Source organism: Nuphar pumila, chromosome 4 (assembly GCF_984573655.1).
Source record: "Nuphar pumila chromosome 4, dmNupPumi1.hap1.1, whole genome shotgun sequence".
NCBI classification, from domain to species: Eukaryota; Viridiplantae; Streptophyta; class Magnoliopsida; order Nymphaeales; family Nymphaeaceae; genus Nuphar; species Nuphar pumila.
In genome coordinates this window covers 140,382,742-140,409,990 of record NC_143252.1, presented here as the reverse complement: position 1 = coordinate 140,409,990, position 27,249 = coordinate 140,382,742, and the positions used below count along the sequence as shown (strand labels likewise).

General features: G+C 39.7%; 1 protein-coding gene across 1 annotated transcript in view; it reads left to right on the top strand.

Annotated features, from left to right (window-relative positions):
* Window positions 1-12,456: 12,456 nt before the first annotated feature.
* Window positions 12,457-27,249, top strand: part of LOC149841329 (potassium channel KOR1-like) — a 44,880-nt gene continuing 30,087 nt past the window's right edge. Inside the window, exons 1-5 of the mRNA XM_090004760.1 lie at window positions 12,457-12,674; window positions 24,279-24,503; window positions 24,653-24,716; window positions 25,224-25,563; window positions 26,765-27,060. Coding sequence (XP_089860886.1) covers window positions 12,457-12,674; window positions 24,279-24,503; window positions 24,653-24,716; window positions 25,224-25,563; window positions 26,765-27,060 — 1,143 coding nt within the window. The remainder of the gene's footprint in view (window positions 12,675-24,278; window positions 24,504-24,652; window positions 24,717-25,223; window positions 25,564-26,764; window positions 27,061-27,249) is intronic.

The following is a 27,249-nucleotide window of genomic DNA, read 5'->3' as shown; positions in this document are numbered from 1 at the left end:
TTGTTTCTCGAATAGATGCTCTTCTCATGCATTGTTGGTTCCCTTTTGCTCAAAAACAACTGTAGACAGTTGCAAATATGAATAGTAGCACCAGAATCAATCCACCAGCTATTTTCAGAAATTTGTAATAAATTACATTCATGAGAAACAAATGACAAATTACCTCTCTTTTCCAACCACTTCTTGTACTTTATGCAATCAGCCTTCCTGTGTCTCTTCTTTTTGCAAAAGAAGTACCTTTTGGGAGTAGAGTCAGATTGCTTGTCTTGGGATGACTTATCCGCAGTTGGCTTCTTCCTAACATTTCTCTTGAATGCATTCTTCCTTGGTCCTACCTTGAATGCATGAGAAGCCATATGTGCACTCTGCATCGTCTCCCCTTTCAACCTCTCTTCTTATTTAACACACTTGAACATGAGTTCATTGAACGTCCATTCATCATTATGTGTGTTGTAAGAGATTTTGAAAGGTCTGTATTTCAAAGGTAAGGACATTAGAACTAATTGCACTAGGAAAGAATCAGAGATAGTGAGATTCATGTCATTTAGATGAGACACTATGTTCTTCATCTCCAAAATATGCTGGCGAATGTTTATCCCTCCAGAATATTTCATAGTTTTAAGTTTTGACATTAAGGTACTGGCTCTGGCCTTATTTGAACTCACAAACTGTGCCTCAATGGCATTCAGAAATTCTCTCACTGTTCTGCACTGTGGGATAGCACTGTGAATATTCTTAGCCACTTTAGATTGCAAAAGCAACAAGCTAAGCATATTCGAGTGCTCTCACTTCTCAAAAGTAATCTTTTGATCAACAGTGCTCTGATCAGTGAGGGCAACATGTTCATCTATCCTTAAGGCCAGATCTAAATCCATATACCCTAATGTAAAAAAACAGATTTTTGTCAATCACTAAAGTTGGATCCATCAATAAAATGTATAGAACTAGAGGCATCTAAAATCACAGAACTAGAAACTGCACGACAAAAGACACGTATCAAGAAGCGTTCGTACGAGACTAAAACTTTAATGGAAAAAGCAAAAGAATAAAGGCCCTTAATATGCTTATTTCTAGGCGAGTGAAGGGGGTCATCAGAGTCCTACTTTGGTAAGAGCTCCGACATGCGAAATCACTTCGCCTACCGACCATATTCGGTAAAACTAAGGTTCTTATGAAGTTAGACCATTGACACAAGGTACCTTTGGATACACATGTGTGATGTATCTCGACACATTTACCTTATTCTACCCTATTTAAATTCCAAACATGATAAAACTACCTTTGGGTCGTTTATCATTTCATGAATCTAAGTACAACAATAATATTGGCTAAAACCATATGAAAGTATAACATTTTGACAACATACGTGTATTTAGTCACTTTGGTTACATGAATTCACTAAGTTATCTGGTTATCCATAATGTCAATATTATACACACATCATTCACGCATGCAAAATTATAACTAAATGCATGAACAATAACCCAAGCCAAGCTTAAAAGGGTAAAACCTTGGGTCATCAAGCATAAACCGGTTTGAAAGCACTCTAAACCGATGTGAAACAGCCCTGAACCGGTCATCTAAGGGTCCGAACCGGTTCTGAACCTTATCAACCAGTATCTAGTATGAACAAAAGTTCATAAAACCTTATAACTATTTGCCAAAATCCTTGTATTTTCTTATATTTAAGAAAACATAGTCTTAGCATCTCAGAACCGATGAGAAACTGAAAGAAACCAGTCATAATGGCTCCAAACCGATCCTGAATCAGTCCCTAGTCCGGTTCAGGCCAAATAGTGTCTGGACCCTACTGGATCCGGGTTAGACTCGACTGTAAACTGGATCCGGGTCGGACCCGGTTTTGACTAGATCTAGGTCGGACCCGGTATAAGTTGGATCTGAGTCAGACCCGAGGTTAACCGGAGCTGGGTCAGACCCGATACAAACCGGATCCTGGCCAGACCCGGTATGAACCGGATCTGGGTTGGGCCCGGTTGGAACCGAATCCGGGTCGGACCTGGTTTTTAACTGGATTCGGGTCGGGCTCGGTATAAGCTGGAGTCGGGTCAGACCTGGGGTTAACTGGATCCGGGTTAGACCCGGTATTAATCGCATCTGGGTCAGACCCGAGGTGTATCCGGATCCGGGTCAGACCCGGTATAAACCAGATCCGTGTCTGACCCAGTACCGGACCCGATCTGGTTCCACCCGATTAAAATCATAACTTTAAAACTTAAAACCCGATTTTTCTAAAAAAGAGGGGTTTTCCCCATCTTCCTACCGGCGACCAATATCGTCCGTCGGCGACCCACGTCGCTTGCCGGTGACTAACGTCGTCTGCCGGCGACCAACGTCGCCAGCCGACGGGCCGCCACACCTTCTGATGACCCTCACGGAGCTCGGATCTGCCGAAAACCCTTGTGTTGCATCGCCGAACAGATGCAGGCCAAAAAATCGGTGACACTGCGCGGCAGTCTCCGACGACAGCGAAAGATCCAGTAGCCTAATGGCCTCAGGTAAAAACCCGAAACCCCTTTGATATATATATATATATATATATATATATTTATATTTATATTTTGTTGTCTGTCGCTCAACGACGACAGTCATCGGATGTCGTCGACACAATGTCGCCCCATGGCGACCTGCTGTCGACAGTCATTAATGTCACCCCACAGCGATGCCTCTTTGTCAGAAAAAGAGATGTTGCCCCATGGCGACAGTCGTCGAAAAACATTGTTGCCCAATGACGAAAGTTGCCGAAAAACCCAAAAACATCATCGAACCCTCGTAGCGGAGGGGTGGTGTGGGCTCATAACCCATTGTACCGTCGTTTCCGGCATCGCCTCCCTTGTGACAGGGAAAAACCAAAAATTGTTATTTAAAACAGTAAATCACACAGGAGAGGACTGCGTACATGAGGCAACCATTGGCAGACTGCTGTGGTTACTGGAGATGGAGGTCGCCAGACATTCTCTGCTCAGCCGGGCTGCAGCTACCCCAAACGCAAGCTTCCTCAGGCAGCCAGTGAGTAGACCTATTCCCTCGTCATAGGGTCACTCATGATACCCTGTATTTATAAAGCATAGGGTGAGAACGGTTTGAGTAACCGTTCCTCTTTATCGTATGCTGATTTATCGGATGGATCGTCCCTGATGTGGGGATGTATCCACGTCGTGGATAACCACCACATCAATCATGGTGGTTAATCCAACATGAGCAACTCATCTCATATTTCAGCAGTACTTAAAACAGCTTCAGCCTGTTTCTACGTTCTATTTTTAGACTAATGTGTGGGATATGTGGAACATGCAATATCCTGGATTATCATATCTTTTTGGATATTGCAGATTTTGCCAAAAAGTATCTTGGTTCATCATGCCTTTTGGGGATAACTGTAAACACAATAACACGGAAATTCCACACAATGTTGCACATGGATGTAGCCTTTTCACTCTTCTAAAGTATCCCCCTTATCCAATTTCAGTCTTCAAAGCATCCCCATATATCCATGTATGAGATCTTACGGTGCCTAATAAATTCTAACCCATTTTGGATTTTTCATATTCCAAACGATACTCCAGCACACCTTTCAATCACAACTGAACTTCATTGATAAATATACTAAAAACATGGATCATAGTTAAAAAAGAACAATTAATATTGTCCAACTTAAAGAGAATACATAAATCTTTAAGTATTTTCTTATTTCCAAGCTATAGGATTCGAAGACAACACTGGAATCATCCCGGGTGCAAAGGGGTAAGCCCACAGAGTTTTACGCTGCCAGGACAGTGATAGTAAGAATGGCAGGCAAAGCCAGCGTTGCTAGGTCTATGATCCTGGAGGTAGTTTCTCGGCTTAAATATTAAAAACAGCACTGGGATCATCAATGGAGTCAGTCACCAATTTGTGAAATAATTGTCATTATTATCTTAATTGTCAGTATTGTCTTCCTGATCTAAGGCAAAGGTGTTTGTCCGTACGAAACTTGTAACTTAATCAAGGATTCCAATGAATATTCAGTGTATTCCTTGTCTCCACGTTAATTATTGTTTGATGACGCAGAGAAGACAAAGCCACAGCATAGCCGGAGCCATGTCCCACGGATAAATGCTTGCCAGCTTGCCCATATATAAAAAAAACTAGTTTTTTTTATTATCTAGCCATTAATATATTTATAACTAGTTTCCGTACCAAACCTTATAGGGTCCGGTAGGGTGATAAATAATTAAGACTTGGGTCTAGCTCCGAAAGTCCAATTAATACATGGATCCAGGTATAGTTTGTGAAATTTTATTCCAGATCCGCACCCAACCCGTGTTTTGAGTAAGACTCATCATTTTTCAATATAAAAACGATAAAAAAATATTGTTTTACCGGGTATGAGCTCCGGACCCGATACTATATATACCCAAAAATCAAGGCTAGGTCTAGTTCTATTCGGGTCCAAACCAAACCCAATCCGTTGACACCCCTAATTCCATCCATTGATTTTTTTTTTTTTACGATGAGGAACCCTTGCCCAAGGTAGGAAAACCTGGGGTCGGGCTCCATGACCACCCAGCCATATGCAGCCCACCTCCGAAGGCTACAAACACACCCATGCATTGATGAGGTTTGATCATGTGTCTTGACCTCAGCACCCTCACAACCACCCTGCTGGCGACGTGGGCAACCCCCACGGTGGTCCACCCTATCCCTTGATTTTGTAGAAAATAAGTATGTTGATAACTGCCAGGCGAAAGAAGGGGTTTAAAATATGGGCCACAAGTTTTTTAAATTCTAAATATGGATTAAACATTTTCTAAAACTGTTAAACAAGCGCCTGCATTTATTATTGTCCTTTAACTCAAGTTAAATCATAAGTCAAATTATAATAGTGACCTTATTAGTTAAAACATTTTTCAAGATGTTGGGTGTTGACTTGAGGTTCTTATTTGACAGTTTTTAAAAAAAGTTTGGCCCATATTCCAATTTTCAGAAAAGTTTGGCCCATATTTGCAATTAGAGGCAAAAGGTTAGCCACTAAATAAATTTTTCCTTTTTTTTAATGATTTTATCGCTGTTGTTATGTTGATCTAATGTGAGAGGTGCCCGTACTTATGAAGGCCAGAAGTGTTTAGCATGACGTTGATAATTTTTTCACTCCAATGAGAATATACGGATCATGACTTCATTTTTTGTCAACTAATGTTATTCTTTAACACAAAGTCAGAATATGCATCATGTCTTCATTTTAAACTCACGATAAGGCTGCCGACTCAATTTGATAATTCAAGAAAACACTTGACAGTTTTTTTTTCAAAGAAAGATATATTATTAGCAAACAGGGCAATTTAAAATTTACTGCCACAAGTGATGAGCTGCTTATGCAGAAAAACGTATTAACAACCAGGTCCAAACATCCTGTGACGTCCCACCAGATTTAGATCTGCTGTTACAAAAATAAACAGTTACAAAAATAAACAGTGAACAACGGTCACAGTCCATTCAGTCTGCAATGTCCGTTTCTGTTTGATTCTCTGTAAATTTCCATCTGATCTTTGTTGTAATGGCCGTTGTTTGCTGTGAAGGGCTCTTGAATACCCTGTTATTCCTTTCCATCCAAATTACTGCTCTCCATGTTAACAGGAACACTTCCATGAAGGCAACCATTTATGACCCTTGCTGTAGTTTGCAGTCACCAAAGTCCCTGGTTCAGGAAATTTCGTTTCAAATAGATGTGACATCGCCCCATGATCCCTGAATAATATCTTTAAGCAGGGTACACATTCCAAACAGGTGGAATGTAGACTGATTCCTCTGCTCTCTCACATAAATGACATTTGCTGGCCAAGTGAAACCGCATTTTTGCATATGGTCATCTATTTTCACCTTGCCACTGAGCACTAACCAACCGAAAATGGACCCTCTAGGTGGTAAACTACCTCCCCAAATCGCCCTCACCGGCCATGGGATAGCACCTTGTGGGCACATGATACGGTAGCATGATGAGACACTAAACTGTACCTATTAGGTGTGTATTTCCATTGCAAACCGTCGAGTCCTACCCAGAGGTTTATACCTGAAATGAGACTAGTGAGCAAGACCCATTCCCGAAAGGCCTGTTCGTTCGGATGTCGTCTCAAACTAATGTTCCATCCCGTCCCGGCCGACCAGAGATCTTTGATAAATTAGCTCCCTCCTCTGGTGACCTGAAAAAATAAAGCCACAGGGCGTTGGAGTTTAAAAATAAAAATAAAAAAAAGGATCAGGCTTAATCAAGAAAAAAATATTTTCTCTTAAGGGGCTTGCCTGTCAAGAAAATGCATCGACCGGCGTGCATTTCTGCAGCCCCACAGGGTAATTAGAACATCAGTAATATATAAAGCATCATTGACAATTCTAATAACATCTCCTTGTTTGATAGATTCAATTTTTCAGATTGGAAAGAAATAATATTATTTACTCTTGATTACATGAACTTAAATTTAGCCCTTAGGATTGACAAACTGAGCACTCCTTTTTCTTGCAAAAAAGGAGACCAAAATCCGCCTGAATCCCCCACTTTCAGCAGAAAGGGTTCCCGTGGGGGTGGCCCGATTCTGTTTTCACAGAAAGCAAACGCCCCCTTACTGTTGTTCTTTTTTTGAGGCCAATTAACTCCTAAGAACAATGGATAGTCTGTATCATTAACAAAATATGATTCATCAAAGCAGTGATTTAAGAGTCTGAATCGGTGCAATATGATTGCACAAAAATTTGTGCATTAAGCACCCATCATGGGTCCCATACCAGAAAGGCCCTATCCCCAAGATGGAGGGTTATCAAATGCTTAATGCACAAATTTTTGTGCAATTATATTGTACCTGATCTTTTCATGGGATGTAAACGATGAAGTTTAGGTTGGACACGTAAGGTTCTTTTAGCAAGACGCATCTAAATTAAGGGTCTCAATGGGTTGGGTTTGACCAGAATAGGCTCGTAACTGATAGGATCAACGCTTGGTTATAAAAGAAAGAGGATCAAGTGAAACTTCATACAAAACCTGGGTTGACTAGAGTTTTGATTGAGATTTGCTATTTTCAATATAAAAACAAAATTTATTATTTTTATTGGATATGAACCGGTTTGGCCTTTGTAATCCTTATAGAACCCATGTATGGTTTTTCCTATGGTAAGTATGGCCGGATGAAATGAAATAGAATTTGATCCACACAAGATACATGTACGAATTAACATGGTTTAGTTATTTGAAAATACCTACATTCTAGGGGTGTCTCTAACGTCTCTAAAAGCTCTAACCTTTAAAAAAAAATTCAAAACCTCAAAATTTTGAAAAAATTTAAAACTTTTCATTTGTTAGAAAGTTTTATATGATTATCGAGAGTAATATATCAATGAGTTCATTTGTGGTCATATTCTAACCGTTTCAAATACTAAACAGTCTGCCTGAACGCAAAGTTCGAGCATATATTAGCCTCCTGGTATATCAAATCTAATATGAAATCAGCCTTAAATTCAACTCGATTGAGATTATTACTCTAAAGACTATCACACGTAAGAAAATTGTGAAAGACTAAATTTATTTAAGGTTTGAGACATTTGAAGAGTTACGTAAATATTTAAGATTTTGAAATCATATGTGCAAATATCGCATAAATGGAAAGACAACATTCATAAGGATTCTCATTCCAAAATATTTACAAGTCTTCAAAAGTAAATATCCAAAATCACACAGTTTAAATATTTGCAAGTTTATCAAAAGCCAAAAATGTTTGGATCCCTCAGGGATCGTGTGGGTAAGAGTGGAGCCATTAGCTATGCAGCAACCCGTCCCTCGCCTTAGTCCTCCTTGAGGGTATTTGTAATGTTGTAGGGTATCAACCATATATCTATAAAAAATAAAAAAAATAAACTTAGAGAATACAAATCAAGTTTGTAATGATACATCAAAAGTGTGATTCCCATCATTTATAAAATGAGGGTCAAGAAAATCTACAACAAAGCATTCATTCACATTCATAATCATTCATTTCTTCATTTTTTATCAATGACATTCATAATAACATTTATTTTCATCCATGACATTCATTCACATAAATAAATAACAATAAACAATTTACAATAATTACATAAATATAATTAGGTCAAATATCATGTGATCATGTCCAGCATGAAATGCACATACATACTTATCAAACGATTCAGGACATCAAAGTCTCTCACAAACATAACATATGCTTAAAAAAAATGCATATGACAAACATGTCTAAGTTTTATTTGACTATTCCAGTGCATTTGATACATGCATACTTTTCAAGTAAATAAGACATAACAGTTTATAAAAAATATAAGCATTCACATTTTTTCTTAAAAGAGCATACACATGTCCAACTCATGACTATGATATGCATTCTTACGTTTATCAAATCATCAGGTCTATTCTTAGGACAATAATGTACTCTTGCATTAAAAGTCATATGAAAAACATGCCCTAATTTAACCTTTCTCGTGTGTCTCACACACACAAGCACCTCATGTGCCACCAACAAGTCTGTAACTTGCATCCACAGGTCAATCATACAACCTTAAACATGTATTTTTCATTCACATGTAACAATTCATATGCAATGACACATGCAAACATTAGCAATCTCTACATGTTTATATATATATATATATATATGTGTGTGTGTGTGTGTGTGTTTATGCACATGATAACAATGATTCTAAAAAATCTAATATATTGTTTATCTTATGCTGTTAAACCTATCTTATACAAAAAAGGGTATAACTGTCTAGAAATAACCATAGAAGTATTTATTATTCTATGTATTTTATTTACTCTCATATTGCTTAAATGAGTCTATCGTGAACTATTCAACTCTACAATGCAGCGGTTGAGAGAATGGACTCGTGGTCCCAAGTTTCGGCCTACGCTAAACTAATATCGCCAAGCTAAAAATTAGGCATGCATCCCTGACTCTACAGAGATGTGGTACTATCATTTAGAACCCATTGGTAGACTTGTACCTTAACCTCCGTATAACGAGGATAAGAGGCACCTCCAACCCTAAAAAAAACTTAATATAGCCTACAAAGCTTGTACCGTCCTTCCCTCTTCTTGCAGGACAAAGAGAATCATCTCAGAGAGCCCGGCTTCATCGACACCTCAAATGGACTCATGGTCCTAGAGAGTCGGACCTGTAAAGAGGCCAATGAGGCTTGGGCCTCAGGGCCCCTGGGCCCAAAAAGATTTTAGGGGCCCATTGTTTGGGTAGTTTATATAAATATTTTATATATTTTTATTTAATATAATATAAAAATTTGGAATATTATATTTGTTTAATGTGAATGCAAATTTTATTGATATTTTGATTCTTTAAAAAAAATTCGGAGGCACTGCCACCGAACTCCTACTATTAATAGGGGGGCCATTTTTTCCCTCCGCCTCAGGCCCCATAAAACACAGGTACGGCTCTGGTCCTAAAGTTATTGTTATTAATAAGTCATATTAGGATAACCCTCTCATGTGCTCATGCATGACAATCATAATATGCTCTTATGTACAAATCAGATATAGCATGCCCTCATGCATGATATATATATATATATATATAGAGAGAGAGAGCAGGAGGCGGTCGGATAAAACATTTTGTGTTTTACATGATATTAAATGGGATTGTAGTGGTTGTAATACATTTCAGGTAATTTTTGGTGGGGCCAATGTTGTCAGTATTGGCCCTGAATCGTTTGCCCAACGATTCTAGTGAATCCCCAATACTGATACTCAAGTGAATAATTCTGAAATGGGCCAAAAATAATTAAAAAATATTACATGTCAATGTCAATCAGGCCACGTTAAAATTAATTTTAAGTATTTTTTTTATATTTATTAAAAACTAGCCGATTCAGGGTTAGATCATATCGATTTTCTGCTGATACGGTGCGTATCCGCGGATAAGCACATTGGGTGGGGCTCTTCATATATAAGACAATATATCATTAATTGGATAACAACATCTCTCTCCCACGAGAGAGAGAGAGAGAGAGAGAGAGAGAGAGAGAGAGAGAGTACTCACGACCCTTGTGTTGGATAAAAAAAAAAGTTTCCTAAAATCTAGAACTCCAGGAAGTCATACGAGTAGCATAGTCATTTTAATAAATTTATATCAGAATTTATTGGAGGTAACTAAAAGTGGGAGTCATTTGATTAATTTAGCTAAAAACTTTGTTAGGCACACAAACTCTCAAATGTTTGGAGGGCGTTTGCATGTCACGGAGTCTCCCCCTTCCGTGGAATCCACTGCCGCGGAAAGGAAATCGGAGCCCCCTCCAACCGAAACCATTTTTACGAAAAAGGGGGGTCTAGCGTGCATTCTGACACACCCATCGAGAGGATTCCACGGTACCGTGTTTGTTTCGAAATTTTGGGCACCACGAAAACGCAGGACCGATTTGCACGTTTTCGCAGCAAATGCCCATTTTCTGGGACAAGCAAACGCCCCTTGGAATGATTTACACCAAAATGTTTGGGGGTATATTTGAACATTTTCCCTTTTTATAGTTCCGTACTAGTATCTGGTTGGCAGCTGAGGGTTTGTCACACTGTTTGTACCCTCTTCTTACCCTGGTAATTAACTAAACTATGTCCCCGACCCGCGGGTTGATTCTAAGGGGCCGGAGCGCGCGTTGCAGTTCCACGTGCGATCATGGTCGTGAAGAACCGACGTACCTAACAAAACGATCACACATTACCAAGGGGTTAGCCTAGTTGGAGCGGGCCTTGGCTCGCACACCACCAGTCGGGATTCGAATATCGCACGCTTTAGGCTTTGCATAAGCTGAAGTTCCAGCATAGGCCCTTGGGGTGACGATCCTGGGCGCCTCAAAGACGGGCGATTAAGACTCCTTAACCCCTGCCGGGCAGCGGTTTATGCCTATAAAAGCATGAAAAAGAAAACAACAGGAGCCCCCCACTTGTCTGACCGAAGCAATTTGTGCACGTCACTTTGTGTTGGGACGTTGCAAGTTCGAATCCCAATGATATATGGTTGTATAACTGGTAGAGGTCAGACCTAACGCCAGGCTTTTTCCCTCCAAAAAATAAAAAACCACGTTCGCGGCCAGTGGCCGCACCGTCATCCCGCACACACCCTTCTTCCGTTTCCGTCATTGCTTCAAATTTTTAATAAACCGTCCCTTTTCCTCACTCCGCCGCTATAAATATTCGCTTCCCCTCGATTCTAAGTGCCAGACGGCTTGCGATTCCTCTCGATTTCTTTAAACCCTATGAGGATTATATGGCGGTCGGTAGCGCAGAGACAAGTGGAGCAACAACGGCATCCTGATGATGCGTGCCTTTAGCGACTAAGAAAGGACAGTTCGGGCGCTTTTCGACGTCACCGCAACAATGAGACCGTGAATCTTCACCGGATAAAGAAAGAAAAGGAGATAAAAAGGAAGGAAGAAAAAGAAAGAGAGAGTTCGTGTAAAGGTAGAGAAGGACTCGTGAGTTTCTTATTTTGATCGGAGTGGACGTTTTCGGTGAGTGACGGTTAGTTTTGTATCATTTTCTTCCTCATCGTTGAGAAAGAGAGAGACGGACATTTCGATTTGTTCTAATTTTCCATTTTTGTGTAAGTTTCGGTTGATCTTTCGACGTTCTAGGGTTAGTTTGAACTCCAATCGGTCTGATTCTTTTGTATCTTTTTTCATTTTCTTTTTTTCCTCTTTTGCAGATTTGGAGACGGTGATCTTTTTGGCGATTCTGCATCCTTTTATAGAAGTCTTTTGCTGTAGTTATTTTGATTCGGATCGAGACTCTAGGAAAGGTGATTATCCGATTTTCAATATTTATTACCATTTGAAGCTTTGGAACTTCCTGAGAGATCGAGGTAATCGAAATTTCAAGATCGAAAGATTCGAAACTTGAGTTTCGAGTGCAGAATGAGTTAAAATCCGGCGTAGATTCGGAAATTTAAATCAAACACCGATTTCATCAATCGAGCATGAAATTTACGGAGACTCCCCGTCTCTTTTCGTGGTTTTTTTTATCGAAGTTCAGGAAAAAAAGGAAAAAAATTCTGCAAAATCAGATGTTTTTCATTTGTAAGAAGAATTAAGCATTTTTCTCCCTGCTTTCACATTCTTAGTTGAACAAGTTAGGAGGAAAAGAATTCATCGTCGGTGAATTACAAATTCGACGAACCAGATTTTGAGGGATTTGGAAACTGTATCGCGAAATCTTTTTAAAATACTGTGATTTGATTATTCCGGTCGCCAATTTCCTATTATTTGTTTAATCGTCCGTAGTCTTTGGACTCCAAAGCTCTCTGCAGACTTCTGGCGGCTGGGTTTTCCATCTGGTGGTAAAGACCTGATGCGTTCTTGAGATCGACTCATCGAATCGGAAACTGGTTTGCCATTTCGAATCACCCGTTTTTCATCTGCGTGTAGGCAAAAGAGATCATGGCTTCTCGGGGTAGGTGCAGCGAGTCGGATGAGGAGTTCCAGGTGGAGGACGTCAGCGAAATGATCAAGTCGTCTCGGGGAAGCCGGTTCGATTTGCTGTCGACCGAGTTCGGTTTGGATGGGCGCCGCAGGTACGGGAGTCGGGAGAGCCTCGTGAGAGCATTGAGAGGATTAAGAGGGTTCTCGAAGGCGTCCGTCATTCACCCGGACAGCCGGTAATCTCTCTCTCTCTCTCTATATATATCTCTGCATGTGAGTTGGCACTTGGACATTGTACGCATTGCTGAGCCCGTGATTTGAAGGTCGGTACCACCGTCGGGTCTCTATCTCGGTTCTGTACGGAAGAGGATTCGAGTCCTTTTTGCTCGTTGACGCCCACGAGTAAACCGCAAGCATCGATCCATTTTCGTGTCGGTACGTCCCGAAATTGCCAAAAGTGTGTTGCATGCATATGGATACGGACAGGGACACGAGACACGATTTCGTGAATTTTTTTATGACAGCTGGAGTCTCGAATATTTTGCCATGCTCTCAAGAGTTGATACTTAAAAATTGATATTTTCAAAATATATCGTATATTGAAACCGTCATGTATTGATTGCAATAAAATTTTTATTATATTCTTTTAAGATTTTCCCAAAAAAATTATTTTTTAAAATATCATGAGTTTTTTCCCTCGCTAAGTTGAGATTTGTTCGACAAGATTTTTTGTATGCATTTTCAAATAGTTGATTTACAAAAAATATTATTTATTGAAATAATTTATTGTTAGATGCTATCCGTTTGTCAGTTGTAAGAATACACCGACTAATCTTTAAATTGAAAATTATTTGATCATAAAAAAAACCGAATATACACAAAAATTCTAAGAAAATGCACGATGGGACATGGCCACGTGGTCTGGTGATCTTTTTTCTTTTTTTGAAAGGCAAGCTGGGGTTAGGCTGACCCCTACCAGAACAACATCGCCCATGCGGCAGAGGGATTCGATTCTGGGCCTTAAGCTTGACACAGGACCCCGCTTACCACATGGGATACCACCTTGGTGGTCCGGTGATCTTTTACTGTTCCGTGTTTTGCTTGACGTGTGGGTCCCGCTATTGTTCTCGGACACACTCAACCGTCTCTGACTGTGTCCAGCAACAGGCGACTCGTGCAGATTTACAGGAGTTGTAACTGAGCGCGTGGGCACTAAAGCAATGTTGTCAGTATCGGCTTGAATCGGCGGTAGAAAATCGATACGATATTAACTTGAATCGGCTATTTTTTAATAAATATAAAAACTACTTAAAATTAATATTTTAATATTGTTTTAATGGTTTTAACATGTGTCTCTGATTGACACGAAATATTTTTTAATTATTTTTTAGCTGTTTTAAAACGATTCACTTGAGAATGGGCAATTCAGGGCCGATACCGATACTTACAACACTGCACTAAAGCACGAGTGGTTAGTAGTTAGGCGTCGGACCACAGTGGAGCCTTGGTTGCTTGTGAGGCATGGAAAGATCATGATGACGGTGCGGAAATCTTTTTCCGCGTCGGCGCCAGCATCATAGACGCAATCCCTGGTACCATGTTGGACGCCACCGGCTTTGCTTCTTTTTTGCTATTTATGATGAGAGTTTCCCAGGTAGTCCTCTTCTTCCTTTTCTATCTATGACGGGCCGATTACGAGGAGTATTTTCCTGGCCACTAAAATATAGTGACGTTTAAGAAATCTAGTGTGAAAGAACGAGACCCTTCTGTTGGGTGTAAGAAGAGGAGAAGAGGGAATTTAAAAAATGAATGACCTTGGGACCACTCTCTTTTGGAGTATATTTGGACTTGATGACGTGAAATAGTTTCATATTGAAGAGTTTCAAGAATGTTGTGAGCTTTATAACTCATATGAAAACTCTTACACTTGTTTCAAAGAACAAGGGGTTGTGATGACTATCATACATGTGTGCTCGTCGTGCCTAGCTGAGCCGAGTTTGGGTTTGGGTTTGGCCCTTTAGGGCCATATTCAAGCCGAGTTTGGGTTTAACCCTTTTGGATTAGATAATTAGATCCGTTAACGGGTCACGACTCTTTGTTTCTCTCTTCTCGTTCTCTCTCGTTCTTTTGAGTTTTCTCAGAAAGGGGGTTTTCTGCAACAGTGGTTTCGAGAAGTTGTTTTCGAAGAATGATCTACAGTCAGAGTGCATCGATCTGGATCGTTGAGGCTATTATATCTTGGAGGAAGGACGTCGGACCCTATTTGCACCGTATGTGGGGGTGAATCTTCTCTAAGGAGAGTACTTTCGTACGCCTTAGCCTATTTCATAATATTAACATGTTTCTATTGTTTCTATTATGTTCTTTGCATCTGTTTGTTCATTTGCATGTATCTGGATTTTTGTATATTGTGGAATTCGACATGCTTGCTCCTTGTTTATGTTTCGATCAATTGTTTATCATATTTATACCTATTATGATTTATATCATGATGTTGAGTGTGAAACAGTGTGATCTGAAATATGGTCCACCAGTCTTAGAGAAGATTCTAAGCATGTCGATTGCATCGGGTTTTATACTGAAAGTGAATATGTCTGGTATGCCTAAAAAAATTGATGGTCAGAATTTCAAGCGTTGACAACAATGCATGAAAATCCAGTTCACGACTATAGGTCTGTTATCTGTTCTAGAACTCGAATGCCCTTCGATTTCTGAGACTGACCCTGATCCCGCTGCGGTTAATGCAATTGTAGAGTGAAAAGAGAATGACAATATATGTCGTGGTTGCATACTGTTGGCTCTGTCTAACACTTCGTTCGATGTATACTGTTCCTCGTCTACCACTACTAAAGCCTTATGGGATCAACTTGACAAAAAATACAATATCGAAGACCAAGGTCTTAAAAAGTACTCGGTTGCTAAGTTTCTGAAATATCATATGGTAGAAAGCAAGTCTGTCACTGAACAGACACACGAGTTTCTGTTGTTGCTCTACAGTTTGACTGAGGCTGATATGATTTAAGTTATGACCATCGTGGAAAAATTTCTTAAGTCTTAAGTAGACTTTGGTATGTCTCTCAAGCACCGTAGCGGGAAGATCTTCCAGAATAATCTTATGGTAGTCATAGCTATTGAAGAAGAGCATAGGAGTCAGAAACATATTGTGATGCCAACTGAACAGCATAAGGTGAACATGATGACCGAACCTTTTAAAGGCAAGGGACAAAAATTGAAACTTTCAATGAAAAACCAATTTAAACCTAAGGCCAAAATCCAGAAAAAGGCAAAGAACAAACCGTGCTGGAACTGTGGACATGTTGGGCACTGGGCTAAGGAATGTCCTTTCAAGAAGGCCAGGGCTTATGGGACCACAGATGGAACGCCTCAAGTCAACATGGTGACTAAGGTCGTTGGGACCAGTGTTGGGTATGTTTCTGTTAACCCGCAAATATATCATGTTTATGAGCCAACTGAGTGGCTAGTTGACACTGGGGCTAATGTGCACGTGTGTACTGATAAGTCTGTCTTTGTCTCATATCAGGCTGTTGCAAGCAGATTCGTGACTATGAGTAACTCAACGACTGCAAAGGTGCTAGGGATTGGATGCGTGAATCTGAAGTTTCCTTCATGATGAGTTCTATCTCTAGATAGAGTGCACCGTGTACCTGTAGTTAGAAAAAATATTTTAAGTGGTTCATGTCTTGTAAGAGAGGGTTATGAATTTAACTTTAAATGTAATAAAGTTGTTATTTTACATTCTAAAACCTTTATTGGCAAGAGATATTTAGATGATGGTTTGTTTAAACTTCGAGTTGAACATGTTTGCAGTAATAAATTAGAGAATGATATTTTTTTTGATTCATTGACTAATGGTGCTTACAATATAGAATAATCTGATTTGTGGCATAATAGATTGGGTCATATGAATTTTAAAACGCATGATGAACTTGAAGATGATTCTTGAGCATTCCATAGATAAAACTAAAAAATGTAAAATTTATGTGCAAGCAAAATAATGTAGAAAATCATTCCATACGATTGTTAGAGATTCTGAAATATTGGTTCTGGTGCACACAGATATCTGTGAGTTTAATGAAGTGTTAACCATAAATAAGAAAAAGTACTTTATCACTTTTATAGATGATGACAATAAATACTGTTATGTGTATCTGCTAAAATCAAAAGATAAAGCTTTTGATAAGTTTCTTATTTTCAAGAATGAAGCAGAAACACAAACTGATAGAAAACTTAAAAAATTGAGGTCTGATAGAGGGAAAGAATATACGTCTAACAAACTTGATAAATATTGCAAATCTGTTGGCATAATTCATGAGTTTACTGCTCCATATTCTCCTCAATCTAATGAGATTGCAGAAAGAAAGAATAAAACCCTAACTGACATGATAAATGCTCTACTAGGAAGTTCTGGATTACCTACCTATATGTGGGGGGATGCTCTGAATACGGCTTGCCATATTCTGAATAGAGTTTCTCAAAAGCATACAGACAGTAGCTCTTTTGAACTCTGAAGAGATAGAAAATCTAGCTTGAAATACCTCAAAGTGTGGGGGTGTCTTGCAAAGGTACTTGTCCCAAAGCACAACATGAAGAAGTTTGGTCCTAAAATTGTAGATGTTGTCTTTTTGGGTTATGTAGAAAACAACTATGCCTATAAGTTCTTAGTAATTAAGTCTGAGATATCTGGCATAGATGTATACTCTATTGTTGAGCTTTGAAAAGCTACATTCTTTGATGTTGTATTTTCTATGTAAGTTGGTATACCTCAGAATCTTTCTTCTTTAGATATACCTTAAACTTTTGGTTCTATTCTCGAACATGTAAAAATGATGACAGATGTGAGGGTTGAGCCATCTTATTCACACCCTAGACCAATTGAGTCTGAGGAAGTGGTTGAACCAAGAAGGAGCAAGAGACCACAGATTACCAAGGATTTGGGAAATGATTATATCACTTACCTTATCGAGAATGATCATCCCACTTTTTGAGATGCAATGGCTTCTTCTGAAGCAAGGCATTGAAAAGAATCCATAAAGAGTGAAATAGACTCCATTGTCTTTAATGACACTTGAGAACTTGTTGATATCTCTTGTGGTAGTTTCACTATTGGGTGTAAGTGGATCTTTAAGAAGAAATTAAAACTAGATGGATCCATTGATAAATACAAGGCGAGACTGGTTGCCAAGGGGTTCAAACAAAGGAAGATAATAAATTATTTTGACACCTATTCTCCGGTTACTCGGATGACCACAATTAGGGTGCTTATTGCACTGGCTTCCATTGATGATCTATCGGTCCATCAAATGAACGTGAATACTGTTTTTCTTCATGACGATCTTGAAGAAGAGATCTATATGGATCAACCTGAGGGTTATGTGACTCCTGATAATGAAAATAAAGTTTGTAGACTTGTTAAGTCATTATATGAACTAAAACAAGCCCATAAACAATGACATAAGAAGTTTGATAATATTATTTTATCATCTGACTTTGTTGTCAATAAATCTGATAAATGTGTTTATTACAAAGTTAAAAGTGATGCATGTATCATTTTATGCCTGTATGTAGATGATATTCTATTGTTTGGTTCTAATATGAGAATTGTGAATGAGATGAAGTCGTTTCTTAGTAGTAAATTTGATATGAAGGATATGGGTGTTGCAAATATGATCTTAGACTTAAAGCTGACTCGTTCAACTGATGGTATAGTTATTTCTCAATTTCATTATATTGAGAAAATACTTAGAAATTTGGTTATAACCAAGGGAGATCTGTAGCAACTCTATATGACCCTTCTACTTCTCTTTACAACAATACGACTGGTGTTCTTGTGTCTCAATTAAGGTATTCCCAGATTATTGGAAGTTTTATGTATCTTGCGAATTGCACAAGACTGGATATTTCGTTCTCGATGAAAAAATTAAGTAGATACACAAGTTGTCCAAATTGCACTCATTGGAAGGCATTAGACATGGTGCTTAGGTACCCGAAAAGAACTATTTCCTTGAGTTTGCATTATAAGAGTTTTCCTACCGTACTTGAGGGATATAGTGATGCGAGCTGAATACCCATGAACTATGGGAGTTATGGTGTAACAGGATATGTATTTACCTTGGGTGCCAGTGCAGTCGCCTGGAGATCAATAAAGCAGATCATCTTGTCACGGTCCACTTTTGAGTATGAGCTTTGTGCTTTAGATATCACAGGAATGAAAGCTGAATGGTTAAAGGGACTTCTTGAGGAACTTCCTTTAATGAGCAAACTAATTCCTGCAATATCTGTGCATTGTAACAATATGACTACAATTGCACAAAATATAATCAAAAGTAGAGAAGACACATCCAAGTCAGAATAAAATTTGTAAGGGAATTTGTGTCTCAGTTAGTGGTTGTTGTGGACTATGTTGGATCCAAAGAGAATACAACCGATTCATTTACGAAAGGACTAGATAAGTCATTAGTCCTGAAATCTAGAAAGGGGAGGAGACTCAAACCCATCAATAGTTCATCTACAGTAGCAACCCAACCTATCTGAGTGGAGATCCCACAAAGTGGGTTTAATATGGTAATAACAAGCTGTAGGGTGAACTGGATATCACCTTCTTAATGTGATACTATGTATCTGTGTTTGTTCTCCTGATTACTCTGGAAAGGTGCTGTAGCTGCAAGTTAAGGAAGAGTTAAAACTCTGAATGAGTTCAAAGCCTTCTAGGTGATATGTTAGCAGTGCATCTCTGGAGAAGCCCACCTATGTGAGTGTCACTGTGTGACCGCAGTTTAAGGAATTAGGTTATTCCTGAAGTCACTCATGAAACAAGATTCAGGCGCATGGCCTTTAACGCGCTGCCCTTAAAGATTACAACCAAAACCTTTATCGTGTTGTTGCTAATGGACACTCTTACACCAAAGGTTCAAGTTCAAGACTTCAATTCACTTCGTTCTTGTGGGGGTAAAGTTAGTCAACTAAGGTAGTGGTTTAAACCGGAAGGTACCATTACTGAAAGCATGATATGTCCTGCTGCAGATTATTCCATCTTGCATCTTGGTTTTCTCGTGTTTTCATTCTTTGAATTTGTGGGGGAATGTTGGGTGTAAGAAGAGGAGAAGAGGGAATTCAAATAATGGAAAATCTTGGGGACCACTCTCTTTTGGAGTATGTTTGGACTTGATGATGTGGAATAGTCTCATGTTGAAGAGTTTCAAGAATGTTGTGGGCTTTATAACCCATATGAAAGATATTACACTTGTTCCAAAGAATAAGGGGTTGGGATGACTACCATACACACGCGCCCGCCCGCCGTGCCGGGCTCGGGTTTGGGTAATTGGCCCTTTAGGGCCATATCCAATCAGAGTCCAATGATCTTTTTGCCTCGATTTTCTATTTTTATTTGGATTAGATAATAGGCTATGAGAATGGATAAAAAATAGATCCGTTAACGGGTCACGACCCCTCGTATTCCGTAATGGGTCTCTTCCACGTTTTCATAACCGTTCATGGGTTATAAAAACGTGGTTAGGGTTGGGGTTACAGAGACAGAAGAAATCGCCTGACTCTTTGTTTCTCTCTCCCTGTTCTCTCTCGCTCTCCTGAGTTTTTCCAGAAAAGGGGTTTTCTGCAACAGTGGTTTTGAGAAGTTATTTTCGAAGATCGATCTACCGTCAGAGTGCCTCGATCCATATCGTTGAGGCTATTGTATCCTGGGGGAAGGACGCCAGACCATATTTGCACCGTATGTGAGGGCGAATCTTCTCTAAGGTGAGTACTTTCGTACGCCTTAGCCTATTCCATAATATTAACATATTTCTGTTGTTTTTATTATGTTCTTTGCATCTATTTGTTCATTTGCATGTGTCTGAATTTTGATATATTGTGAAATTCGACATGCTTGCTCCCTGTTTATGTTTCGATCAACTGTTTATCGTGTTTATACCTATTTTGATTTATATCATGATGTTGATGTGATCTGAAATATGGTCCATCACTTTCGAGGCATTTGCATGTCACGAAAATGGTGCTTTATCATGAAAACAGAATCAGACCCCCCTAAAAGAACCGTTTCTGCGAAAAATCGAGAGGCAACCTGTATTTTGGCATGCTCATCAAGGGTTTTTCGTTGTTTGATTAATCACTGTGGGCCCCATGGAAATGCATACCCGTCAATGTGTTTTCGTGAAAAATACCCATTTTCCATGACACACAAACATACCCTTCTAGTTAAGACATGATGTTTACGGTGTGTGGTTATTGGTTAGTGGACAAGTGCTGACATTATACCTCATGCTTACCGGGACAGAGGTGGGGGACAAGGTCTCCATCTCTCCTATTCTGTTTTAAAATATTTCCTTTCATCCCTTAACGGGTTTTGGTTTTAACCACTAGGCTTGGTTCATTCTTCATCCTCAGTTCAAACAAGGTGAGGTGGGGTGGGGTTCTATTTTCTCGGTCTTTCCGTGACTGCCGATTTTCACCGTTAGACGAAGAGAACGAGAACGAGAGCTTGCACGGTTTGTTAAAAGTAGAGGAAGGAGAGAAGAGACATTTGAGAAAGGGTTTTACGTTAGAGTTAAGAATATATATATATATATATATATATAAAGAGAGAGAGAAAAAAAATTATAATATGTATAAGAATATAATAATATTTTTTTTTTAACGAGGAAGGAGGCTAGGGAGGGACGGGAGCAAAATTAAGTCCATCCTCACCTCCATCCTTGCATGGGTTTTGATTTTAACCTCCATCTTCAGTTCATTCTTAATTTCATATCCTCCATCTCCGATCGAAACCAGACGAGGCAGGGTGGAGCCCCGTTTTTCCCAGTCCACTGTCATCCCTACTCATGCCATTTTGATAGTAACCTGAAGGCAGGTTAAGAGTGGCGGCATTATGGGGCCAAGGGTAAGCCCATAAAATTTTACACAATACGGTAGGCAAAACTAGCGCGTCTTGGTCTCTGCTTCTGAGGGCGGTTTTTTTGGTGTAAATATTAAAAAAAAATCATGAAGGCAGGTTAACCCCTGAGGCACGTGTCATCGTCATCTTCAAGCTCTGTCTCAACACATGTCATCGTCATCTTCAAGCTCTGTCTCAATCGTAGAGAGCTGACTTTAAGGACTGGTCATATCAAATCCTTCCTACTTATATTTACAGGTTCGTCTGACCGTTTATTTTTTATTTAGCTCTGACTATTTATTTTCTATTTATGTAAGATGAGTGTTACTGTCTCTGTAATGACTTGATCATTGTCCAGCGTTGCTTACCAGTACAATTTGGCTTTTGCTTAGAAATTGTAGCTCCTAAGGTTCCCTGATTGTATAGCCATTTAATGAGTCTAGCTTTACGAATGCACATGTTCATGCGAATATGTAGCGCTCTTCTATGCCTATGTCAAAGGGCGGTTGGGGTCCGTGTCTAGGAAAGATGATACGAAACGTGTACATGTCGTATGACACGCGTTTTTTTAAATTTTTTCCATATTTTATTACTAATCGATATAATTTTTATGTGTATTAAAATATTAAAAGTAAATTTGCATAGATGAGATATTTAAATATGTGCCCTGGTTTCTCAATTTTCGTAAAGATCAGTCTTCGAGTCTCCATCCCATATTATATCTGTCCCTATGCGACATTGCTGATACATAAGGATGCACTAGCCTTTTGTCAATCTAAACCATCGATGACACCTCGTTTTGCAATTAAACAGGGCTGATATTAGACCTAATGCTACGGATCATTGATTCATTGACATGGTTAAAACTTCAGTGTTGAAGATGCAGCTTGCATTTGATAAAAAATTTCCGTCGTCACTAATCTTGAGGGACCGTTAAAACCTAGCAGCTGGAATGGGAGTTTATGCATTGGGTAGATACATGGTCAAACTACCCTGTTGGTGGGTGTTTGGAAACATAAAAGGGAGAGTCACTTTCGCTCCCAAATGCATAATTCATGAACTCTCATTCAGCTACCAGTTTCCAAACGAGTTCGGTTCTAGGGAGCGGCTATATGCTATGGCATATAGCTGCTCGCCATGTGTTCATCCTTTTCAGCTGGGGTAACGTGGAAAAATAGGGGCAATGTCTTTCCATTTTTCCTCTCTTCCTGTTCAACGCCTGTGTAGTGCAGTACACAAGGAGAGGGCTGTGGTACAAGTCCGGTCGGTTTCTGCCAGAATACCGGATGGCAGGGAGCCCGACGTTCATGAGCGACGTTCACTCCAACAACCATCGGACGTTCATGAGCCTGACGTTCTTGAGGATCTCCATCTCGCCAATCGTCTGCCGCCGGGCGGAGGCATCACAGTCACTGTGGACGACCTTCAGGGCGTAGATCTCGCTGGAACGGTGGTGGCGTGCCTTGTAGATGGTGCCGCTGTTGCTGCGGCCGAACACCAGCAGAGTCTCGAGGTTGGAGAGGCGCTTTGCCTCTTGCTCGTGCTTGGCGAGGTAGGCCGGGGGAAGCGAAAGAGAAAAGCGTGGCCGGTATTCCGGCAGCAACCGGCCAAGGCGTTGCACAAGGAGAGAACATTTTCTACATTTTTCTTTTGAATTTGAAAGGGCAAAATGGGGGGAGACATTGCCCGCATTTCCCCCCACTTCCCCCGCTGCATATGCTGGAATCGGACTTGTTTGAAAACTGGTAGCTGAATGAGAGTTCATGCATTTAGGAGCGAAAGCGAGACTGTCTCCCTTCTATGTTTGCAATTTGCAGTTTGCACTGAAGAGTGGGTGAATTTGGTAGGTACCACTTTTTCAAATGCATAAACTCCCTTATTCGAATACGAGCTTCCAACAGACCGTTGATTATGATAACTAGAGATACGGGACAACAGGCACAAACGACGTGACGTTCAAAGTAAACGGCGCAGTTGGAAATCCTACTGCTTGCCTTGGGACTGCTGTAGTCAACTTCTAAATGACATCCATCTACAACATCACTGAAGTTGGCCCATCTAGAACATCACTCCAAACTGATCCAATCGGCATTGAAATTGGCTTGAGAGATGGCACAAGGATACTCCAATTTGCCTTAGTGTGGTGTTAAAGTGTCCTTGTGACAAAAGCAGAGAGTGATATACACGAACGCGGCAATGTGCACGTAGCACCTTTCTCATGCTTACGCACTTCGCAGTAATTGGTGAACTAGGTCATGTCCAATTCAACGGGGACCATGTTACGTCTTTTTTTAAGACACCACCTCAGGATCATAGACCTAATCGCACTGGCTCTGTCTGCCATATTTACCGTCGCTGTCCTGGCAACCTAAAGCTCTGAGGGCTTATCCCTCGCCCCCTGGTAGTCACTGGGATCAATGTTGTCAGTATCAGTATCGGCCCTGTATTGTTTGGCCAACGATTCAGGTGAATTGACCAATTCCTATACTCAAGTCAATCGTTCTGAATCGGCCAAAAATAATAATAAAAATATTACATATCAATCAAAACGTGACACGTGTTAAATCTATTAAAAAATATTAAAAATAAATTTAAGTGTTTTTTTCGAGAAAAGCGACTTTCTCGCGCACCGATACTGACCACGTTACGTCTGACTCCAAGACCCAGTCGGCCCACCATTGCCCAGCCGAATCTGCCGTATTCCTACTTTGTGTGCTCCTCGAGTCGGACCATACGACTCGGATAACTCATCCGAGTCTCCGGTTCATTTTCCCTACACTCAACTTCCAAACCAGCCGAGTCGGCGGCGTGGGCACAACGCGGTGCCGCTGCCCAACTTTGCACGGCCGTCTACAGTAGTGTTTGTACGAGCGAGGGGAATGAACGGGGGTAACTTGTTGCCTTACTATGGGTTGGTTCCTGTTTGAGGCAGGTGGTATCAAGCATGGACGCAGTTCATACTCGTGTGGGCCATCTACTCGTCCTTCTTCACGCCCATGGAGTTTGGGTTCTTCCGAGGGCTGCCCAAGAACCTGTTCTTCCTCGACATTGCTGGCCAGATCGCGTTCCTCATCGACATTGTCATACAATTTTTCTTGGCTTACAGAGACGGCCAGACGTATAGGATGGTATACAAGCGTAGCAGTATTGCTATGAGGTTGGTGTTTCTCCTTACTTTCCTTCTACTGTGATTTTTTCTGTGTTTTGTTTTCTCCTTTTTCTATTGAACTAATGTGTTGGTCATGAATAGTGATTGGTTTTGTAAGAAATGCTGATTTTCTCTTTTGTTTGGATTGTATCAATCAGGTATCTGAAATCCGGATTCGTAGTGGACGTTATTGGTTGTATGCCATGGGATGCTATCTATAGGGTAAATCTCCCCCACCAACTTTTTTCTTTTACCTTTTCACAGTTCTTTTAAACTATATTTGTCGAGCTAAACATAAAGACATTAAAATTCATACCAACTTCTTGGAACCCAAAAAAAAAGGGAAAGAGAGTGCAAATTTGTATACTCTGCTTTCTTTCAGTGGTAAGTTTGGCAATTACTTAAGTAGCCTGAAGGATGTTCGAAAATTCATTAACTAGATATAGTTACTGAAAACATCGCTGGTGGTATGCAAAAACTTTTTTTTTATGGGGATGACAATTTGCTACAAGATTTCGCCCCAGTAAAGATGGAAACGTCAAAATAGCCGTCTAAATTAGTATAGATCATGCACCTTTTCTCTCAATTTATGTTATTTTTCTTTTCTTCCTCTCGCAATTTAACAAACCACCAAAGGTTCTTCTTGTGAAATATTCCTTTACTGTGTTTTTCAAAAGATTTCACTGTAAATAGTTACACTTAGCAATGTGTCTTATGGTTCTTATCTAGGCCTGTGGGGATCGGGAAGAAGTGAGGTATCTCTTATGGGTTCGGCTAAGTCGAGTTCGTAAAGTGACAGAGTTCTTCCAGAAGGTAGAGAAGGATATACGCATTAACTACTTGTTCACAAGGATAGTGAAACTTATTGTCGTGGAGCTTTACTGCGCGCATACAGCTGCCTGCATCTTTTACTATCTAGCCACAACTCTACCAGCATCAGAAGAGCAATATACATGGATAGGAAGCTTACAGTTGGGAGATTATAGCTATAATAATTTTCGAGAAATAGATCTAAAAACACGCTACCTGACATCACTTTACTTCGCCATAGTGACCATGGCAACAGTTGGTAATTTGTCCCTTGCCTCTAGCTGTAAACTTAGTTTCTGACAGTCACTACTTTCTTATATGTTTCTTATATTGTGTTACCAACTACCCCAAAATATACATCCCAGAAAGATTACTTTGATGAATTCTGCAACAAAAGTTTCTTGTTCGTAATGTGAAACCATAAATTTATTTTACTCTTTATCACTGTGATTTTATATGGATATATGTGTGTGAACTGTCTGAAAATCTGTGTTGCACTGCTTTCACCCATATTGTACCATGTCTTGGTACGGTTATCCTAGTGAGATGTTACCACAGATGATAATCTTCCAGATGCTGTGTAACAAAGATACGTGTGCAGGTATGGGGTACAAAAAGTGTACCAGGTTACAACATGGACATGTCTAAGAAGGTAGGTATATGGCACGTGCGCGCGCACACACACACACACACACAAAGAGTACATACTGTCACATAGAAAAACACGCATTTATACTATAGTTTATAAAATCTTCTACATATGAAGCATAGATTGTATAGACTGTCAATTATGAACAAATATATCTTCAATATTCGGCATTTTTTATCCCACAAGGTGTCACCAAGTTGATCATCTCATAAAAATGATAAAATTGGTCGAGTCAGACCCATATTTAAAAGTACCCAACCAGTACCCATGTTGTAAACTCAGTTGACCCATTCCCAAAAGTATTAGGTACCAATATCCATGCGGACATGGTACGACACAGGTAGGAGGCCAGTAAGAGTGCCTGTGTTACATAGGATCCTACCAAATTGTATCTGGTAAAGATACACTATCTTAATTAAAGGATCTTAAGTTTGTATCGAGGGCTATCCCCTATTTGGTCATTCAATTTCTCTATCTAGCTTCACATGTAGTAGGTAAAATTCAAAGTCAATGACATGGAGTATTTCCTAGGAGTCTTCTATTTATTTATTTCTAAAAATCATTGGGTTATTTTGCTCTTTCTTTTTGTTGTGGCATGTTATTTATTACTAATTCCTTTTTCAACTTCATTGTACTAAAAGTCTATCAATGTCTAGATATTTTGAAATGGATGTGGACATTTTAAAATGGTGTGAAGCCTGCCATTATGGATCTCAGCTTCTGCATTGAGTTTAACTTCATTATGTGTTCATTTTCTCATGCCAAACATATATGAGATGGAATTCTAACTCATCCACATGATTTGGTGCAGGATATGGCGATATTCATGCAGTCAATATGAGAGAAATGATATTCATCATGATATTTGTTTCTTTCGACATGATTCTTGGTGCTTATCTAATTGGTAACATGACTGCATTAATTGTAAAAGGTTCAAAGACAGAAAGGTTTAGGGATAAAATGACGGACTTGATCAAGTACATGAACAGAAATAGACTTGGAAAGGAGATACGTGACCAGATCAAAGGGCATTTACGATTACAGTATGAGAGTAGTTATACTGAGGCTGCTGTTCTTCAGGATATTCCAGTCTCTATACGTGCTAAGGTACTTGGAATTAAGTTTGATGAGCTTTCAGCTAATAATAAACAATTTAAACATTCTCTGGCAACAGTAACTTATGCAACTACACGAAGCCTTGGATTTGCAGTTTTTGGGTTATCCTTGATTGCTTGTTTTTTTCCTGTCCGAAGCGGTTGCTATTGTGCCATTCAATATAAAAGAGATTGGCCCCTC